The 18,651-nt window shown below is 56.1% G+C and overlaps 1 protein-coding gene across 13 annotated transcripts in view; it reads right to left on the minus strand.

Annotated features, from left to right (window-relative positions):
* TNS1 (tensin 1) overlaps nucleotides 1-18,651 on the minus strand; it is a 203,458-nt gene that overhangs the window by 63,324 nt on the left and 121,483 nt on the right. For all 13 annotated transcript variants that reach the window (XM_058664988.1, XM_058664996.1, XM_058664987.1 and 10 more), the window contains 12 exons: nucleotides 17,052-17,101; nucleotides 14,826-14,997; nucleotides 12,466-12,516; nucleotides 11,225-11,347; nucleotides 10,770-10,834; nucleotides 10,033-10,116; nucleotides 7,419-7,531; nucleotides 6,927-6,987; nucleotides 6,665-6,740; nucleotides 5,994-6,123; nucleotides 4,153-4,218; nucleotides 3,027-3,143 (listed from right to left, as the gene is read on the minus strand). In XM_058664988.1, the coding sequence (XP_058520971.1) occupies nucleotides 3,027-3,143; nucleotides 4,153-4,218; nucleotides 5,994-6,123; nucleotides 6,665-6,740; nucleotides 6,927-6,987; nucleotides 7,419-7,531; nucleotides 10,033-10,116; nucleotides 10,770-10,834; nucleotides 11,225-11,347; nucleotides 12,466-12,516; nucleotides 14,826-14,997; nucleotides 17,052-17,101 (1,108 nt within the window). The remainder of the gene's footprint in view (nucleotides 1-3,026; nucleotides 3,144-4,152; nucleotides 4,219-5,993; nucleotides 6,124-6,664; nucleotides 6,741-6,926; nucleotides 6,988-7,418; nucleotides 7,532-10,032; nucleotides 10,117-10,769; nucleotides 10,835-11,224; nucleotides 11,348-12,465; nucleotides 12,517-14,825; nucleotides 14,998-17,051; nucleotides 17,102-18,651) is intronic.

Genomic DNA, 18,651 nt, shown 5'->3' on the forward strand with positions numbered 1-18,651 from the left:
GGGGGCCCTGGTGACGTCATAGGCAGACTGGCCCTTGCTGAGCCTGCAGCCTGTCCAGGCCCCAGTTTCTCCCCTGGGTCCCTGTGAGCATTAGATGAGGCCCTGGCACCAAGGCTGGGGATTGGCAACTCCAAACCCTTCCTCAGCCATATCAGCAGAACCCCCATGGCCTCAACAGATACACCCATGTTGATTCACGAGCCAACACCACAGGCAGCCCCTCCTCAGCTTGGAGTACCCACATGAACCCATTCACAGCCCTGCAAATGGAGGCACTCAGGAACAGCATCTTGTCAAAAGTCAGATTCTTAACCACTGTGCTAAAAACTGCCACAGTAATCAGGTAACATCATCATCCCAATTCCACAAGCGACAGATTAAGATGATAGAAAGACCTGGCCCGAGCGCATGCAGCTGGTAAAGGTTGAGCTCCTCTTACCTACTTTGGTAAAGGCAGGGTTGGGATGTGGACCCAGGCCGAATCCGAGACTACTGGACCCCTGGGGCTTAGGTGCCCTGGTCTCAGCTAGCATATGGGGAAACTGAGGCATGGGGACTTGCCCCTAACCAGCAAGACAGACACGGGCCTTTTGCTTCCTTCTCAGGACTGTGGGTTCAGGGAAATGCTTCCACCTAGAACCTTCCAGGAGTGCCACCAAGCAGTGGCAGGATCGGGTTGTGGGCACTGCCCATGTGCCAGGACTGTGCCAGCTTCACATCCTGATCCCTAGAGTGGGCAGCAGGGAGCACAGAGGGCAGCCTCTCCAGCCTCATGTCTCCAGCCCCCGGTCAGGCCAGGCCAGGGTAGAGGAGAGGCCAGGCGGAGGGCCAGCTTCCCAGTCCGCAGACAGGAGCCCCTCTGTCCCCCATGACCTTTAGCTAGCCCAAAGGTCAGCAGCCTCCATCGCCCTGCCCCAGGGAATGGGTTGGAAAAGAGAGGATGGGCCAGGGTGCAGGAGGAAGGACCAGGGCTTCTGGCGCCAGCCCCGCCTCTGTCTCCTGGCCTCGTCCGCTCCTTCCTGCCCACAGCCGCATCCTCCCCACCTCGACTCCTTCTTGCCCTTAATTATTTTACCTTTTATTTGCCCAGCACTTTCTGGTTTACTTAATGTTTTTACATTTATCAGCGTGCGGAATCTGCCCCAGGGAGAGATGGGAAGACATTACAAATTCCTCCCAGTTGCCAAGTGTTCTTGGTAAAAACGCAAACATCCCCAGAATGAGCCAAGCAGCACGCGGGGGGGGGGGGGTGGCAGGGGGGCATGGAGGCAGCATTCTCTTGGGGTGCTCAGTGCCAGGGGAGAGAGCTGCAGGGGGAAAATAGGAGTGCTTTGGGGATGCCAGGTTTTGTGCCCCAAAGGTTCATGTGCTGAAAACTTGGTTTCTAGTGCACCAGCACCCAAGGGTGGTAGAACCTTTATGAGGTGGGGTGTAGGATCTGGTATTTTGGCACAGCGGGTAAAGCCTCCACCTGCAATGCTGTCATCCTATATAGGTGCCAGTTCATGTCCTGGCTGCTCCACTTTTGATCCAGCTCCCTGCTAATGACCTGGGGAAGCAGCAGAGAACAGCCCAAGTCCTTGGGTCCCTGCACCCACATGTGAGACCTGGATGAGGTGCCTGGCTCCTCAGCGTTGGAGGCTGCAGCCACCCAGGGAGTGAACCTCTGGGTGGAAGATTTCTCTCTGCATGTGTATCTCTCTTTCCCTCTCTCTCATCTCTGCATCTCTGTAACTCCAAAACAAATCAATATTTCAAGAAAAGAAGTGGAGCATTGTGAGAGGTGGAGAGGTCATGAGTGGTGGACCTCCAAAGCGGTCCACGCTCATCTCTTCAGAGTGGGTTCAGTATGTTGGGACTGGATTCTTACAAGCAGGTTGTTATACATCTGGATTTCCTTGGCTCACTCTTGCTTCCCTCTCTCTCCCTGGCCCCTCCTGCTAACAAGCCATGAGGCCTGTACCGGAGACCAATCCCGGTGCCTCTCTTAGACTTCTAGGGCCCTTTGTCACAGCAACATCAACCTGTCCAAAACAGACGAGCCACTCCCTGCAAGGTGGGAGGGAGAATCCTCAGTCAAGAAAAGGTTGAAAAGACTCAGAGGGAGGCCCCAAATCCAAGTCTTTGACATGGGATACAGGAGACGGGGTGGTCCTGAGAGTGCAGGAAGGGGGCTCCCGTCACCAGTCTGCCCAGCTACACTGAGCTGAGAGGAGAAGCTGCAGGCCAGTGTGGCACATTTGGGTCATGGGGTTAAGTAAGAGAGTGCTGCCTCAGCTACCCCAAATGCAAACAGCTCAAGCATCTAAGCATCCTCCTGCTCCCATCTTCTGAGGTCCATAACCAAATCAGAGAAAGGCGGCACCTGCAGAGCCCTGGGCGTAAGTCCCCACACCTACACCACCACACACACACTCCAGGGAGCTGCAACCAAACACACCCACAGGGCACATGAAACTTGCTGAAACATCCCGCAGTGCAGCTGACCGCAAGGCGTCATGTGGGGTTTGGGAGTGAAATGAAACACATATTCATCTCCATTCCACAGCTTCCTCTGCACATTTCAGAAGTGATCGGTGCGCTGCCAGCTGTCAAACATTTGAATTGGCTCCTGATAAAAGCTACTTGGCTCTGAGGGCTTGCGTCCCTGCATTCCCAGTGTCCTGACCCCACAGAACCCAAGCCTGCAGACACTCCCATAGCGGGCATGGGTATAGAGCAGGAGCGGGGGCTCTCGACGTCCACTGTCCTCTGGCCAACCCTCCCAGGCCACAAGTGATTCTTAAAAACCCTCTCCCACTGACAGATCACTTGCCATCCATGAGACTCACCTGGCCCTGACAGTGTGTGTGGCCACCACGTTGTTATCACAAGCTCTGTCCTCACACTTCACAAATACACCTGCTTGTCTGCCTCTGCCTCCACCCAACTACACACGCTCACTGCCTTCTCTCCCCTCTGAACCCAACTGGCTCCGAAGCAAATCAAGAAAAGGGAGCGGCTAGAAGGCCCCGGTGCCCGCCTACCCTCCATGCCATCTTCTCGCTGTCCATTGAAGTTATCATAGGAGTCCCAGCGGATAAGGGGGTCGGAGGTGTTGTAATCCACAGACACACTGGGCCCGTTCTCTAGGTGCTCCATGCCTGGGTGAACAGGGCAGGGTGAGGGGAGAGGAGCCAGGGGTCAGCAGGTGGAACACACAGGAAACCCACAGCCTCCTCCCAGCCCCTGCGGGAGTTTCAATTTTCTGCGCCTGAGGAGGGGAAGGAGGGACCCGTGGCTTGAGCTGGTTGGAGAACCCAGGGCTCTGGTTTCCTGCACATTCTTGAAGAGGCTCACACTGGGTCACAGGGGGATGTCAGGACACACACTGAGGGTTGAAGATACACATCCTGCTCTGGGGAAAGCCGGGAGGGCTCTCTGGCTAGGTGTCTGGCCCCCTTCTCGTCTATGTCCCTGGGAGTTGTGCCAGGAGCCAGAGTCACCCTGGGGTGGTAATGGGGGCAGGACAGAAGGAGGGACAGCACAGCCTCGATGGTAAGGTCATCTCAGGCATGCCCTTGTCTCACACCCAGGATGCTCTCCACTCAAGACAGAACCCGAGGGGAAGTGTGGGGTACTCTCCCTGGGCATCGGAAGCCTGGCTCCCAGACAGGCCTTCAGGTTGCACCACCTTCCCAACCTGGCAGGGCCATCTTCAGCCTGCCCGGAGCCCAGCTTCATCTCCCTGAAGCCTGCGTTCAAAGAAGACGGACAACTGGTCTCCCCACACAAGCCACTAAGAGACCCACAGGCTATTATTAAATGGCCTTTGGGTTGCCACACCTCAGTGTTCAGAAATATTCCTCTGGGTCCTTCCAGAGCCTGTGAGTGTCCCCCAACCCCTTCCTCACCCCACCATGACCCTCTCAGTCTCAGACTATTAACAGGATGATGACCTAAGGGAACTAGAACTGTTTATCCAGCCCAGGGCCTCTGTGTCTGCTTTTCCTATTCGCAGTTTATGTCACTAGCTCATGTTTAGCTAGGGGTCCACTCGGACACCCCGGTCCTTTTTTGCTGGCCTGCCTTTCCTGACACAGTGGCAAGTGGGCCAGCGTAGTGCAGACCGGGGAGTGGGAGAATGGAGAGAAGTGCTAACTCGGGGTATACCTTGGATCTTCTCTGGCCCATAAGAAAAGACAAACTCCACTTTGCCATATTCTGGAAATCGATCATCTGGGGCAAAAAAAAGACAGACAAGGGAAAAAATATGGGCAATGAATTCCCAAAAAACAGGCCACCTGGTTTTTAGAACACATGAAATACATGTATACATGATTAAGATGTATCTATGTTAACAAACATACATGCAAGAGATTATACACAAACAATCTGCCCACCCCAGCTCCTACCCTCCTTGCCTGAGGTCACAATTTCCAACCATCTCTATTTTTGGTCCACTGTCGTTTATCTACAAGCCTCTTCAAATAGCCACTATTTCTAGACATGAATTTTAAATAATCTCTACCAGCTCACCACCATGAAGACCAATTTGGTCCATTTACACTCTTCCCACCTTCTTTCCTCTTAAATCTCGTTAGGTCATTATGTCTATTTTTTCCTACCAACTACCTTTTACATTCTAAGCACCAACATTAAGCCTCTCCATTTTCCTGACTTCCCATTATATGCAAACGGGAAATATGTAACCCTCCCTCTGCCTTTCCCAATCCCGGATTTACTCTGTTAGCCAGATCTTTCTTTTCCATGAATACTGGCAGCATTCACAATTACAGCAGCATCTTCCATGTGACCTCCCAGCTCCAATGCTAGCAGGACCCATCACAGAGGCATCGTTCTGCACAGAGTCCTGACAGGCTCCCCATGGAGAGGCTTTCCCTCCTCAAGGCCTGGCCCTGCTCCTTGCTCTCCGTGCAAGCTCAGTCTGGGCACCAATTGCCAACCACAGCTTGTGGGAAGAGGAATTACAGCAAGGATGGTATCTGTGCATATATACATCCTTCATAGTATGATGTCTGCATGCAGGGCCTTGCACATGCCTGGTACATACAGACACACAGTGATGGTTGGTAGAGAGAGGGAACAGATTAGTGGATGATGGATAAGTGGCTGGCTGTGTGGGTGAATGTATGGCTGTATGGAAGGAAGGAGAAAGGGGAGGTTTGAGTGGAGGGATATGTAGAAAGATGAATTGATTGGGTTGGGAGTAGATGGACAGACAGATAAATGAGTGAGTGGGTGAACGGGGGGATGGACAGGTGAATTGTTGGATGTATTGATGGATGACTGTATGGGTGGCTGGGAGGAATTTGTGGACAGATGAGTGGATGGGTTGAGTGAGAGGATGGATGATTGTGTAGATGGACGGCTAGATGAATGGATTAATGGGTGTGTAGTTGGGTGAGTTGAAGGATGGATGGATGGATGAGTTGGGTGGGTAGGTGGGTGAATGGGTGGTCATGTGCATTTTAATGATCTGAGCTTCAATGTAACATGGATTATAACTTCAAACAGATAAAAGAAAGAAGCAAATGACTTTCCCTGAACACTTCTTCTCTTGCCACCTGTCTCCTACTGCTCTCCCACTCTAGGAGAGAAAACTCCCTGCCCACTCAGCCTTCCCATTCAGCAACACACTTCAGCTCACCAAGGCAGTCACCACCCTTCACCATCCCAGCCCTCAGTACTGAGCCTTACACAAAACAAAAACCCAAGGAAGGGTGGCAAAGCGACTGTCACCAACAGGACACATGGGACAGATGGGGAAGACCAGGAGGAGACACAGGGCAAGGAACAGGCAAGGGTGATGGCCGGGGTGGGACAGCAGTCTGCCTCCACTTCACATCACAACCTGAATTCCAGAGCACCCCACTCTCAGTTCTCTCCCGTTTTCTCTGCTACCACCATTCAAGAACACGCCTGAGCCCCAGCAGACCACACAGCCTCTCAGACTGGGGCTCTGCTCAGTTGAGCCCACCCTACGAACCCACCTTTAAAGGCATCATCGAGGTCCTCCTTTCCAAAGACAACCCCCAGGTCATGGATGGCGCAGGTATGGAACTGCACGCGGAAGATGACATCTCGAGCTGGGCTGCGGAACTTCTTGTGGTAGCACTTCAGCTGGAGGGGAAGCAGCAGAGTCAGTCAGGGGCCCGAGGCCAGGAGCCCCCAAGGCTCACCCCAAATGCAGCTAGGGAGATGTCAGCGACACCCAAGAGGGTCTCAGAGGTCACTGGGGAGAGACTGGAGAAAGCTGGAGGCCAGCCTTGACCTGCAGGGACCAAAGTGTCCTCCCGGGAGGTTCCCGCACACGAGGCAAGATGGGAGGAGGAAGCTCAGATGTGCACTGAAGCAGGCATGGCAGAGGCTAGATCACAGCAGTCCTGGGTGCCCACTGGAAGCCAGGAGGCAATAGGGCATGCTAAGTGGTGTTTCCCAGGAGAAGGTGCAGGACAGAAGCGGAGCCCAGGGTCAAGAGAAGAGGGATGTGCCATTCCAGGGCAGGGGAGTGGACAAGCACCATGTGAGCTGGAGTTCTGGGGGGCCATGGTTTCCAGGCTAGCCACCTGCCAGGGGCAGCTAGGTAGGTGTCAAGGCAGGAGAGGGGCCAGGAAGAGAGAGATGGCAGCAGGGCTCAAGACAGATGGCCAGCTGCACTCACCAGGATGTCTCCCTTCAAGAGCAGCCCTGGCTCGATGGTAATGCAGATGCTGGTCTGGCTGTCTCCTGGGATGTTGCTAAGAGAGAGTTGGGCAGAGAAGAAAGAGCCACTGGGGGCTGGCCAGGAAACGGGGGACCCGCCCTGTTGTCCCCTGCTGCAGAGCTAATGGGAAACCTCACTGGCTTTGTCCTTTCACCCCCTGGCCTGGGTCTGGACCCTGGCCCTTGGCTGCCCCAGGCCCTCATTCCCATGACCCACTTACTAGATGCCAGATGTGTAAACGGGTTGCATGGCCTGGTAGATGCGCAGAAACGGCCGGCAACCTGTCAGGGAGGGATGCAGTTAGCAAAAACCGCAGAAATGAGCACAGGAGGCAGGCAGAGAGAGGCAAGGGTGGCGGAGGAAAGAAAGGAAGGGAGGAGGGGGGTGGGGAGGAGAGGTAGAAAAACGAAATGGGAAGAAACACTAACTTTTCATTTGCAAGGCCTTTTGCACTGACCAACATCATGTGCCTTACAAGCAGGGAATCATTTTTCAAGTGGACAGATGGTCATGCCATAGAGTTCAGAGGATGCCGAACTTCAGGCCCCAGTGCGTGCCCAAGAACTCTGCAACACCTGCGCTGTTTTTTTAAGCACTCAGAGCTGCCTCTTTATTATTATTGTTGTCGTTAATTTATTTAAGAGGAGGAGGTAAAAGAATGGGGGGAAGGAGAAGGGAGGGGAGGTGAAGCTAGAAGGCTGGCAGCAGGTACCTCCTTTAGACTCAAAGTTTGGGATGCCGTGCATGATCACGTGGTGCAGAAACAAGGGCTTGTTGTTCATCTTGATGGCGCCGGAGAGCAGGCCGCTAAAATAGTGCACATACCTGCAACCAGGAGAGGCCGGTGGCGTCAGGGAGGAGGCCTAGGCTGCCACACAATCAGCCTGGCCTCCCCACCCCTAGGCCTCCTGGCAGCTGAGGTTTCTGCCCCCAGCACAGGCCTCCCTGGCAGCTGGGATCCCCAAGTCCCCGCCGGCTTGGAGCTGAGGCAAGTTCAGCATCCCACTTGGAGATCTCTAGTGCCCCCTGGTGGTGAGCATGAGCACTCCTTTCAGTGATACTCCCAGCCCAGGAATCCACTTGTTAGACCAAAATTTCCTTCCCCACATCCCACACAGGCTTCAAGCTGCTCACTGTCACAGGAGGCAAACTGCCTGACCACCAGGCCCCTCCAAAACCCTCACACTAAACCCAGGGCAGGTGAACACTTATGTTCACAGCCCCCCATTGAACCCCTGAAGATCCACCAACCACGCACTAGTGCAGCAAATAGTAAGAGCTCAGCAAGGCATATGACGTCCCTGTGCATTGGTGACTTGGCTTGGCTCTTGAGACAACTAATTTTCAGTTAGTGTCCCCATCTCTAGGGTCAGAGCCCACAATTCTTTTGAAATCTGGTAAGAAAGAATGCAAGGATCAACCCACCCTCCTGTCCCAGACAGAGGGAAGATCAGAACCAAGAAGGGCCACAGGACTCTCTCTCCAAAGACATACAGCGAGGACACGAGACGCTGGAAGTAGGAGAACAGGGGAGGGCAGAAGTCTGGGCTCCAGGACATCTGGCAGCCTGCAGGGCAATCCTTCCTCCCACCATCCCTCGGCACTTCCAGCCAGAGATGCCAGGCGGCTTCCTGAGGCTGCACAGGAGCCAACACGAGCTTTCTCCGGAGGGTGGGGACCGGGACCACGTGATCAGGATACCACACTCCTCCTGTCTCTGGGCTCCTTGGCCCTTCTCCAGGCCTTTGGGCCACCATCCCTGCGCCTGGGTGGAGCCCCTCCAACTACCCAAGCCAGATAATCTGATGGGCAGCGCCAGCTCCTATTCAGGCCCCGGCCCAGCCCCCAGCCCCATTACTCAGACCGGAAACCCGGAATGGCAGGTTCCCATCAGATCTCCCCAACAGGATGTGTCTGTGTGCTAGGGACAATGAGTGTGGGGGCAGGAGGGGGACAATGAATGCAGGCAAAGCCCCTCCCTCCTGCTCCCCCACTGGCATCCACTCCTCAGGCTGCTCCAGGCCCTGCAAGCGACACTGACAGGAAGGCGGGAAAATGGCAACCAGCGCATGGGAAACCTGCTACACTTTCACATGCAGGCCCAGCCAGAGTGACCCACCCATGAGCAGGTGCGGTGACTGATAGGGGTCACCAGCAGATACAGATAAAACACACAGACATATGCTTAATGTGTTGTCTGAGCCCACGTAGAGTTGCAGGGAGCTACCCCTGACCAAACTCCCTGCTCAACTCTTCTGTCCTGTCCAAAGTGCACTGGGCCATCATCACACACATCCCTGCCATACTGGCACCCCTTATCCAGCAGGGTGACCAATGCCTAGGAAGCTGGGGTGTGAGGAACTTCCCCCCAGGGCCTGGCCAGTTTTGGCACATATTGGTGGGTCACAGCTTCTGATGGCTGGCCCCGGGGCTGGCCATGTCAGTCACTTGGTGCCAATTGGGACACACTCACTTCCTGCCTTGGCTTCCCACTGCCAGGGCAGGATTAACCCCGAGCTATGCCAGCACCGCTCCCATCAGCTATGGAGGCCAGAGCCACAGGGTTCGTCCAGGAGTGTGGAGAGGCTGGGAGGCTGCAGGACCGGCAGCAGGGGAGGCAGGACCGGCAGCAGGGGAGGCAGGACAGGACCCCACCTCCCATGGCCACTTCTGCCAGTCAGGATCAAGCCCACAGGTCCCCCCAACACCTACTCTGCCAAGCACCATCGTTACCAGATGTGATCCTGACAGTGGACCTGGTCGGTACCAGCTCTACTTCGGTAGGGGAAGAGGGTGACCACCCAGGCTTGCGTGCCACAACCAGGCCTTCCTGCATACTCCAGCTCAGCCACTGCTCTCCAGGAGCTCTGCCCCGTGCTCAGGCTTCTCATCTGGAAAATGGGGGCGTCCTCCACTGCCACAAGGGGGCTCACCATTACTCCACTTTGAGCTCATGCTGCCCTCCCCACCACCTCTCTGCTTTCTCTCTCCCAGCACCAACCACTTCCTGACGTCATCTTCTCTGCACACTCACCTGCTTAATGTCTGCCTCTCTCAATGACCTACGGGCTCCCTAAGGTGAGACGTGTGGCCTGTTCTCCCTGCAAAATGGACTTTAAGCTCTCCCAACAGCAGATGTCTGCATTTCCCAGGGCAGGCAGCAGCCCTGGGCACAGCCTCTCCTGGGCTGGCACCTGAACACAGGTGCTTTGTTCTGCCTGGGCACAGCCATCCCATCCCCACAGGGGTCCACGGTCCAGCTCTCACACACAGTGAGTGTGTGCATGCCTGTGTGCTGGTGCTGGGCGGTGAGCCTGGGGACCCACCTTCTCTGCGATGGCTGGCCAATGGGCACGATCTTGTCTTCATAGAAACGCTTCATTGCAAACCGGTCCAGGGCTTGATCAGCGCTGTGGGGAGAACCGGGAGGTGAGCAGAGCCGATGCTATGCCCCAGAGTGTCCTGGTTCCATTCTCCCTGCTCCCTCCAGACCTGCACAGCTCTGCAGTCAGCCCCAACAGAAGGATGGGCCTCCTCACCTGCAATTCTGTGCTAGAAAAGTTTGCAGGAAAAGACCAACCCAGCACCTCCACATGGCCTGTGCTATACTCAGCCTGTGATTTGGGGCCATGGGACTCAACCTTCCTTCATCTAGCTACGAGCAGAGGAGCAGAGCGTAGGGGGTGGAGGACAGAACTGCTAGATGGTCCTGCTGGCCCTGAATCTAAGCCAGCATTTCTTCCCAACTCCCTGTTCATCCAGGGAGACAGAAGGCAGCTGAAGCTGGCTAGGTGGCATGCCCGTGACTGTACCTGCACACCCTCCCAAAGGCTGCTCAGCCAGGATGCCGGCTGGGAGGGCGGGGTTTCTCCTCTCTCACTCTCTGCCCCACATCAGAACCACGTGCAGCCCCTTCTCACCAGCATGTGGCTCCGGCACAGTTCTTATCGTCTCTCCTACCCTCTGCCCTTACCCTGCCACCCAGGGACGGGAGGGGCTGTGAGTGGGGGGTGGGGTGGCAGCATCAATGCTGAGGGGACAGGCAGCCCCAGGGCCTTCTTACCTGGCGGAGATGTTGCTGTAGTGCATGTAGGCAGCGATGACCACTCCTATCCGGCCCCGGTTCCCCTGCAAGAGCCCCAAACACAGAAGCCTTGATTTCTCATGTGTCTATGAACCGAGGGCCAGGCTGTCAAAGGAAGCTCAGCTGATCCAGTGCTGCGAGTGACACAAGGCCCCAGGCACAGCTCTTGGGGGTGGCCCTGGAACAGAGCTATTCTCTGCAAAACAGTACACTTACAGACTAGTGCGTTTACAAGATCCAAGGGATGACCAGCGGACGCACTCCTCAGAGGATACACTTGGGCGTGTGTGCAAGTACATATAACGCACACATATACACATGAATACACATGTGCACACATGCACATATACACACACCCATGCAGGCACACACGGCATACAAACATGCATGCACATCTATCTGCACATGCATTTGCACCCTGCCCCCACTCTGACCTTGTTGTGTAGGACGACAACGTTGTGGGGGTCTGCGGTGAGCCAGGTGTCCATGGCCTTGCACACGCTGCAGATCTTCTCCAGGGCTGGGGTGTGCAGGTCGGGCCAACCAAATTCCAGTACCTGTGGCCCCAGGCATGAACAAGCAGAGTTAAGTCGTGAGAGGCTGGCAGGGCCAGCAGGGGGACAGTAGCAGCAGGAGCCTGTCCACCCTACTGGGAGACAACGGCTGCCCAACAGGACTGGAGACCTGGGCCAGCTCCACACTGACCCCGTGCGGGACCGCACGTAAGCCTCACTTTCCCCCTTCGCACATAAGATGAAGGCTTGGAGCCCATCACCCCAAGGTCCCCAGGACTTTGAGCAACAGCCCTCCAGCTCTGCTTCCACTATAGTCCTGGGGTCTGGCTCAGGGTGAGAGAGAAAATGCCAAGCACTCCCTCAGGTTCCCCTGATACTTCCAGGTCATTCCTAGTCCCTGGACATGCAAACTGGCCCTCTCTCAGGACAGAGAAGCCTGCAGAGTTTTAGGATAAGAAAGAACCACAGTTCGTAAGGGCCATGGACCCACTGAATCCAGCCATGCGAGCAAACTAAGGCTTAGAGAGGTCTACAGCCCACCCAGGTCACACAACCAGGAGCTGGGAACTGACAGCCACAGCATGGTCCCCTACACAATCCTGCCAACAGCCAAGCTAAAACTGGTGGCCCTTCACTGGCCAGTGCTGTGGCATGGCAGGTAAAGCCTTTTGCGGTGCCAGCATTTCATATGGGCACCAGTTCAACTCCTGGCTATTCCACTTCTGATCCAGCTCCCTGCTAACGCACTTGGGAAAGCAGTGGAGAATGGCTCGAGTGCTTGGACCTCTGTACCCACGGGGGAGACCCAGATGAAGTTCCTGGCTCTGGACTTTGGTTAGACCCGGACTTAGCCATTTGGCCATTCGGATGGTATACTAATGGAAGGAAGACCTCTCCCTTCTCTCTGTAATTATGCCCTTCAAATAAATATACAAACTTTTAAAACGCAGGCCCTTCAACTTGCAAAGGCTGTTCAGAGAATCACAGTGTCATTCCCAGGTGAGGGCCCTTGTTTCATTCATGTGGGGGGGACCCTCCCCCTCCCCCATCCCTCCGGGGACCCTCCTCCCTCCTCCTCCCCCCTCCCCTCCTCCCCCATCCCTCCGGGGACCCTCCTCCCCCCTCCTTCTCCTCCTGTCCCAAAACAACTGTTGCCTCACCTTGGCATGCAGCTTCGTGATGTCAGCTCTTCGCTCAGAGAGGTTAAACAGCTAGAGGGAGAGAAAAGGCAAGGTCATGAGCAGGGACCCGGAGAAATACAGCCACCCAAGAAACCGCTGGTCACACCGGGGATGCGATGGACAAATGTGCCAGTTCCAGCCCCTTCTCAAGACCTTTGGCCCCTCTAGACACAGCGTCCCTGCACTCCCACAGCCAGGAGCCTGGGGCACAGGCCAGCCCTTACTTGCTGCACCTCCTGGGCTCAGTCCTGCTTCTCTTCCCACACCCCTCCTGCCCCCAGTTGAAATCCTGCTCACCCCCAACACAGCATGAATGTGTAGCCACTTGTCAGGGAGGAGCGGGAGGAGAGAAGCCAGCAGACGCTCTACTGTTGCCCCCAAGGAGCCAATGCCCTGAGCAGCAGAGGGGCATGGTAAGAGACAGAACCCAGGAGCGGTGTGCCACTCATAGACTGACTTGATAACCTTGCCTGGGGAAGATGTACCATCTCAACTGCTGGACGCTGTCCCCACCCCATCATCAGAAGGGGCTAGCTGCTCTGGGGGCCCTCCTCTAACCCTTGACCCCATAGGTATCCTCCCTGCCCCCATGTCTGCTACTCCTGTCTGCACCCCACTGCCTGGACAGACACTCCTTGGCCACTGTGCTTTCAGACACACACACACACTGCCATGGAGAAGGGGATGACCTCACCAGGCACAGACAGGATGGAGGGGACCTTGGCACAAAGCACAGGAAGGCACAGGATTCTACCTCCGACACCCAGGAGGCCTCCAAGGTGCCTTCCAGGCCACTCCTGTGCCCTGCCCAGTAGCACATGAGGGAGCACCGATGAACAACTGCCACTCGGCAGGAGTCCTCCACCAGTCAGCCACGGGCAGTGGCTTAATTCCCTCCACAGCCATCAGGGAGGCTGTGGTACAATTAGGCCCATTCTACAGATGGGGAAACCTGAAGCAGGGTGAAACGAAGTGGCCCAGAGCTAGGATTTAAAACCAGGACTTTATGATGCTTCAAGTCAAGGCTCACCGCAATGCCTAATACAGCTGTGGCCCCCAAAGGTCAAAGATCCAACTTTGGAAACCGGCCCTGTTTTGAAACTGATGGCATGTGAGAATGGGGCCTGGTGGGAGGTGCTGGGCCACCAGAAGTACATCCCCCAAAACTCTACGGAACTGAGCCCAAGTTCTGTCTGGCTATGGTGTCTCTGCATCCCAGCTCATCACATGACTACGCCACCACGCCCCAAGACACACACACCCAACATCAGCCTGTAGAGCTACCCTGTCCTGAACCGCAAGCTCTAGGACTGCCAGCTAAAATCAACTGTATCTTTCCCAAAAGGCTTCTCCAGGACCCCCTAGTAATGTTATAAAAGGCAGACAACCATGCTGACAGAAACAGCAAAGGATCTCAGGACAAGAATAGCCCAGATGGAGGACAGGTCCTGAGTCCACCAGCTTATGTCCACATAAGCAGAGGAGGTATGCGGAGAACCACCGTGCCAATAGAAAGCAATGTGACAGGGGCTGCAGGGGCAAGACGGCAAGTCAAGGGATGCCAAGGAGTGCTAGGAGACAGCAGCAGCCGGGAGAGCTATGCAGGACTTGCTCTGCTACAAGCCAGCCCCCAGAACTGGGATAGAATCCAAGCTTGAAGCCATCAAGTGTAGGATTACTGCTTAGGGAACAGCCAGGATGCCACTGCATCCTCCTGCAACCCCTGTCTGCTGCAATCCCCTGGGGCCAGCCTGCAGAGCCAGACTGGATATGCTTCCCCGTAAGAGACCTGAGCCCTCCTCTGGGGCCAAGGCTCAGGTCAGCCCTTCTCCGTCATCTACATGGTGGGCCAGTCCTCTGAGCCAGCAACACAAGGACCCTGAAGATGCCTGTGGCCTCATTTCTCTCCTAAGACTTTCCAGAAGTTCCAACGCCATGCCAGTCCAGCACTTTGCAACCCATGACCTCCAACAAGCAGGCACCCACTTCCCACAGCTGTCACAAGGTGCTGAACAAGGTGCACAGTGGTGAACAGGGCCAGTCAAACAGACAGCATTCAGTAATTGCAACTCATGTTGTCAAATTCTTTCCTCCTGGTACACACACACACACACACAGAGGCCCCTGTGTGGTTTCCTGATCCTTAGAACTGAGCTGGGCTGGCTGGAGGGTGGGGAGGGAGTTAGTGAACAACTGGGTCCCAGGGAGGAGAGGAACAAGACTTTTTAAGGAGCAGGTGCACACACCAGCCACAGTGAAGAGGTGATGAGCCCGTGGAAGGACAGAGCAGCCAGGGACCCCCTCCCGGCCCCCCCGCCACCCCTCCCCAGCATCCTCACCAGATAGTTGCCTCCATGTTTGGATTTGAGCATCTGAGCCACTTCTCGCAGGTTGCTCCGGAAGTTCTCCTCGTTGGCATTGCTGGGAAAGGACACAGCGATGATCCTCTCTGTGACGTACACCAGGTCCAGCTCACAGTCGTCCTCCATGGTCCGGGTCACGCTCACGTTTCTAAGGAGACAGCAAGCAGTGGGGCGGGGTGAGGGGGAAGTCCTAGATCAGAACCTGCCCTCAAGCCCCAGAGACCTGCACCTTCTGACAGCCTGTACAACTCCACAGCCAGCTTGGGTCAAGGTCCTACCAAGGTCAAGGCCAGGGTTAGCCAGTCCTGGAAGTGCCTATACCGGCCAGCTAAGCAAAGGCAAACAAGGGTCTTTAGTCAGCCTCAAGGATGCCAACTTGCTCCCCAGCAATCCCAACACTTTCCTGTGATTCCAGACATCTGAGCAGGACCTAGGAGTCCAGCTCTGCCTCCTGCTCCCACACAGCCGCTGCCTGGCCAGGCAGTCTTTCAGAAGCCTCCGAGGACTGTGTGGAAGAGGATGGGAAGCCGGGCGGGGTACTATCAGTAGCCAAGGACTGAGTCTCCCACTGCCTCCTGGCACTGGGGCTGGACAGTGAGCAGGAGACGTCTCAGAGGAGTGGACACCATGTAGGCAGACCACGGGGCACATTCCTGCTCCTCATGCCCCATCAGGAGCCAGACAGACGGGTTGCGGTTCCTTGCTCTCCGGCTCTCTTGCTGCCTCTGGTGGCGGCTCCTGCCACACACTCCTGGGCAGTAGCCTCTCTGAGACCAAAAGGCCCAGGAAACCAGAGAGTGGCCCCCAAAACCAAGTGTTCCTCTGAGAGACTGGGGTCCCCTGGGCTGGGCAGGAGAGGGGAAGAGAGAAGGGAGAGCTTGCTTCTTGCCATCTCTCCCGGTTTTCCATCCAGAGGCAGGGGTAAGGAGGCCCACCTGTAGCTCCCAAGTGCACCTGTATTCTCCCCAGCCCCAGTGAGGCACTCCCCCTGTGTCCTCAGGGCACCTCATTTTTCTAACTCTTCCCTGCAGCAGGGTACAGGGAACACTGGCCTCCCCACAGGGTACTTAAAGGTAGTGGAGGGGGGACAATGGACCCCAGGTCATTAAGCTGCTATAAGAACCCAGGCGCCCAGCAGGATGAATCTAGATGGGCCATGAGAGGAGGAGGGGGGAGGGGAAGGGTGGTTTTTCAGGCTTGGGGTGCAGGAGGACTCAACGCCCCCGGACCCATCCACCCCGCCATCCACAGCCTTCCCGGCGATGGCTCTGCAGGTGGCAGGCTGTCTGGGGCAAAAAGACACACACACACACACACACACACACACACAGTCTTCTTAGAAAATGGGCAGGGACCCTCAGCTATCCTGCAGCATCCTCTCTCCCCACCTTCCAACCCATCTCGTCTTTGCACCGAGGGGAACAGACTGCTGGAGAGACTTGTGAGCAGCTCTTCCACAGTTCCACAGGAGCGAGAAGGACAAAGCAGGAACAACAGGAGTCACAAGGAACCCATCCTGCGCTCTTGCCTGCCCTCCTCTGGCTGATTACCCAGGGAAGGCAGAACAGCGCCACCAGGTGGACAACTTGAGCATCCTCCACCCCGCCCAGCTGTTCTCTGCTGTAGGACCACGCAGGGGTCATCTGAAAGGCCGCCCAAAGGCAGCCAGGGGCTGGGCCACGCAGCCTCATGCTTCTTTTTGGGGGCCTCGGAGAGTGCAGGGGAAGCAGAGAAGAAGCCACCTCTGGACCAGTAAGGCACAGAACATCCCCCATGCATGTCCCTGTCCTAGCATCTACTGGGGACAAGAGATGAACCAGAACTTTCCAGTTACAAACGGGCTCAGTCATCAGAAGTGCTATGGGTTCAGAGCAATGAGAGGCAGCACAGGCAGGTACTGGCTGGGACTGCATACAGGCCTCTGGGCGGCATGACCTTTAACAAGTCACCTTCTCTCTCTGCAACACCGTGCTCTGTCTACCATCAGACACACCTTGCTGGGTGAGATGAGCTCATGCAAGTAAATAAAAAATCCAGCTCAAGATCCCGGCTGGGAGCTGGAACTCCAAACACAACCGCTGCCAAGTGGCACCTGTCTCACATGGTGCCTTTGGGGGACCCAGAGGCAAGACTTGGCAGTAATATCCACAGTCACCCCACTGCCCATACTCTCATCCCTGACTCTCACATGCCCCAACTTACCTGCTGGGCCGGGGCTGGAGCTGGACACTTGGAGTGACTCTGGTGGAGCTCTGGAGGAGGGGAGGTTGAACAGGAGAGAGGCAGTGTTATGCTGAGGGCCAGAAAGGACAGCAGCAGAGCCTCAGGGAGCTGTCCACGGAGTGCTCAGGGCCATGGCCACACACACATTCTTTTCTCCTTTCTCTGCCAACATTCCAGCCTTGCCACCCTAGCATCTTAGCTCCCCAAAGCCAAAAACAGCCCATGCCAATTCCATTTGAGGGTGTCCACCTGCCTGAAAGCCCATGGGGACAGAAAGAACCTCAGGGCTGTGTGGCTGGTGCCATTCACATGGAGGACGCCCAGGCAGCCAACAGCTGCTACACCACTGAGATCCCACCATGGGGCTGGGGTCCACCAGGAACATTCCAGGTGGCATGGGACACCAGCACGCTTGTGCAATGGTGTGCGCCTGGCTGCCCTGACCACCACCAACCTGCAAACCACCCCTCCTTGGCAGGAACTGTACCCGTCCCTCAGCGGCAAGTTTTCAGATGAGGAGAACAGTCAGGGTGTGTCAGGGACAGAGACGAGACTGTAAGGCAAGGAGTCCCACTTTCTAGGACCCAGTCTCTGCCACTCTATCTCACCTCTCCTGTTCCTGGGTGGGGAGACACCAACTCAAACAGAATCAAGCCAACCTGGCATTCAAACACCCCAGGGCAGCAGGAGAATGCACACGATCAAGGCCCATGTTCCCCAGGGACTGCGTCCCAGGCTCCTCCAGGGTGGAACTCCTGGGAGCCACCTGCCCCGCCCGGCAATCAATGGGACAACCATGAGCAGCTTGCAGTGAGGATGCCAACAAACCATGCGCGAGAGCCCACTGCCTCTCACCTGGCGGTCAGTAGTGGCTGCTGAGGTTGCTGTCACAGCCACTCTCCTATCTCATGGAAAAGAGGAAGCCTACTCCACTCCTACAAGCAACCTCCTTCAGCCTCCTGGCTGGATGCAGAATCAATCCTGATTCCCAGATTCCCTGAGCCCTTGCAGCCCATTGATGCCTCCCAGACACCTGCATGCACCCCTCCCCGCACACCCACCCACGAATCAGCCAGTCCCACCCACCAAGTCTCCACCACCTCTTGGAAGGGACCAAGGAGGATAGAAACTGAGACCCGAGGACACTCACCCGCCCCAATGTCCCCAGAGAGCTGATAACCAAGCAGCATTCACCCTCTGCCTTGGGGGCTTGCTCCCTGGCGTCCCCCAAGAAGCCGAGACCCTGCCCACCCTCACCCCCCTTCTGGTCAGGAGAGGGGCAGGTGAGCTCTGAGCCCCACTCCCACCTGAGGCCAAGGTCAAAAGCCACTGGCGGAGGGAAGACTCTGCACTCAGCCTGGGTTGCCCCCGAGCTAGTGCAGCAGACCGGTAGTGGGAGGAAGAAGGAATCGAGTGTGGGGCTGCCAGGCAGAGCAGTTTCACAGCCTCACAACCCCTCTGGCCTCCAAGGACTGGGCTCTGCATGAGTCAGGCGGGGTGGAGAGAAGGGTCGGGAGTGGTTGTGTTTGGTTTGCAAGCCCCAAACCAGGCTGTGCCAAAACTCCCCGCCCAGAGGCCC

Source organism: Ochotona princeps, chromosome 5, assembly GCF_030435755.1.
Source record: "Ochotona princeps isolate mOchPri1 chromosome 5, mOchPri1.hap1, whole genome shotgun sequence".
Classification (NCBI taxonomy): domain Eukaryota; kingdom Metazoa; phylum Chordata; class Mammalia; order Lagomorpha; family Ochotonidae; genus Ochotona; species Ochotona princeps.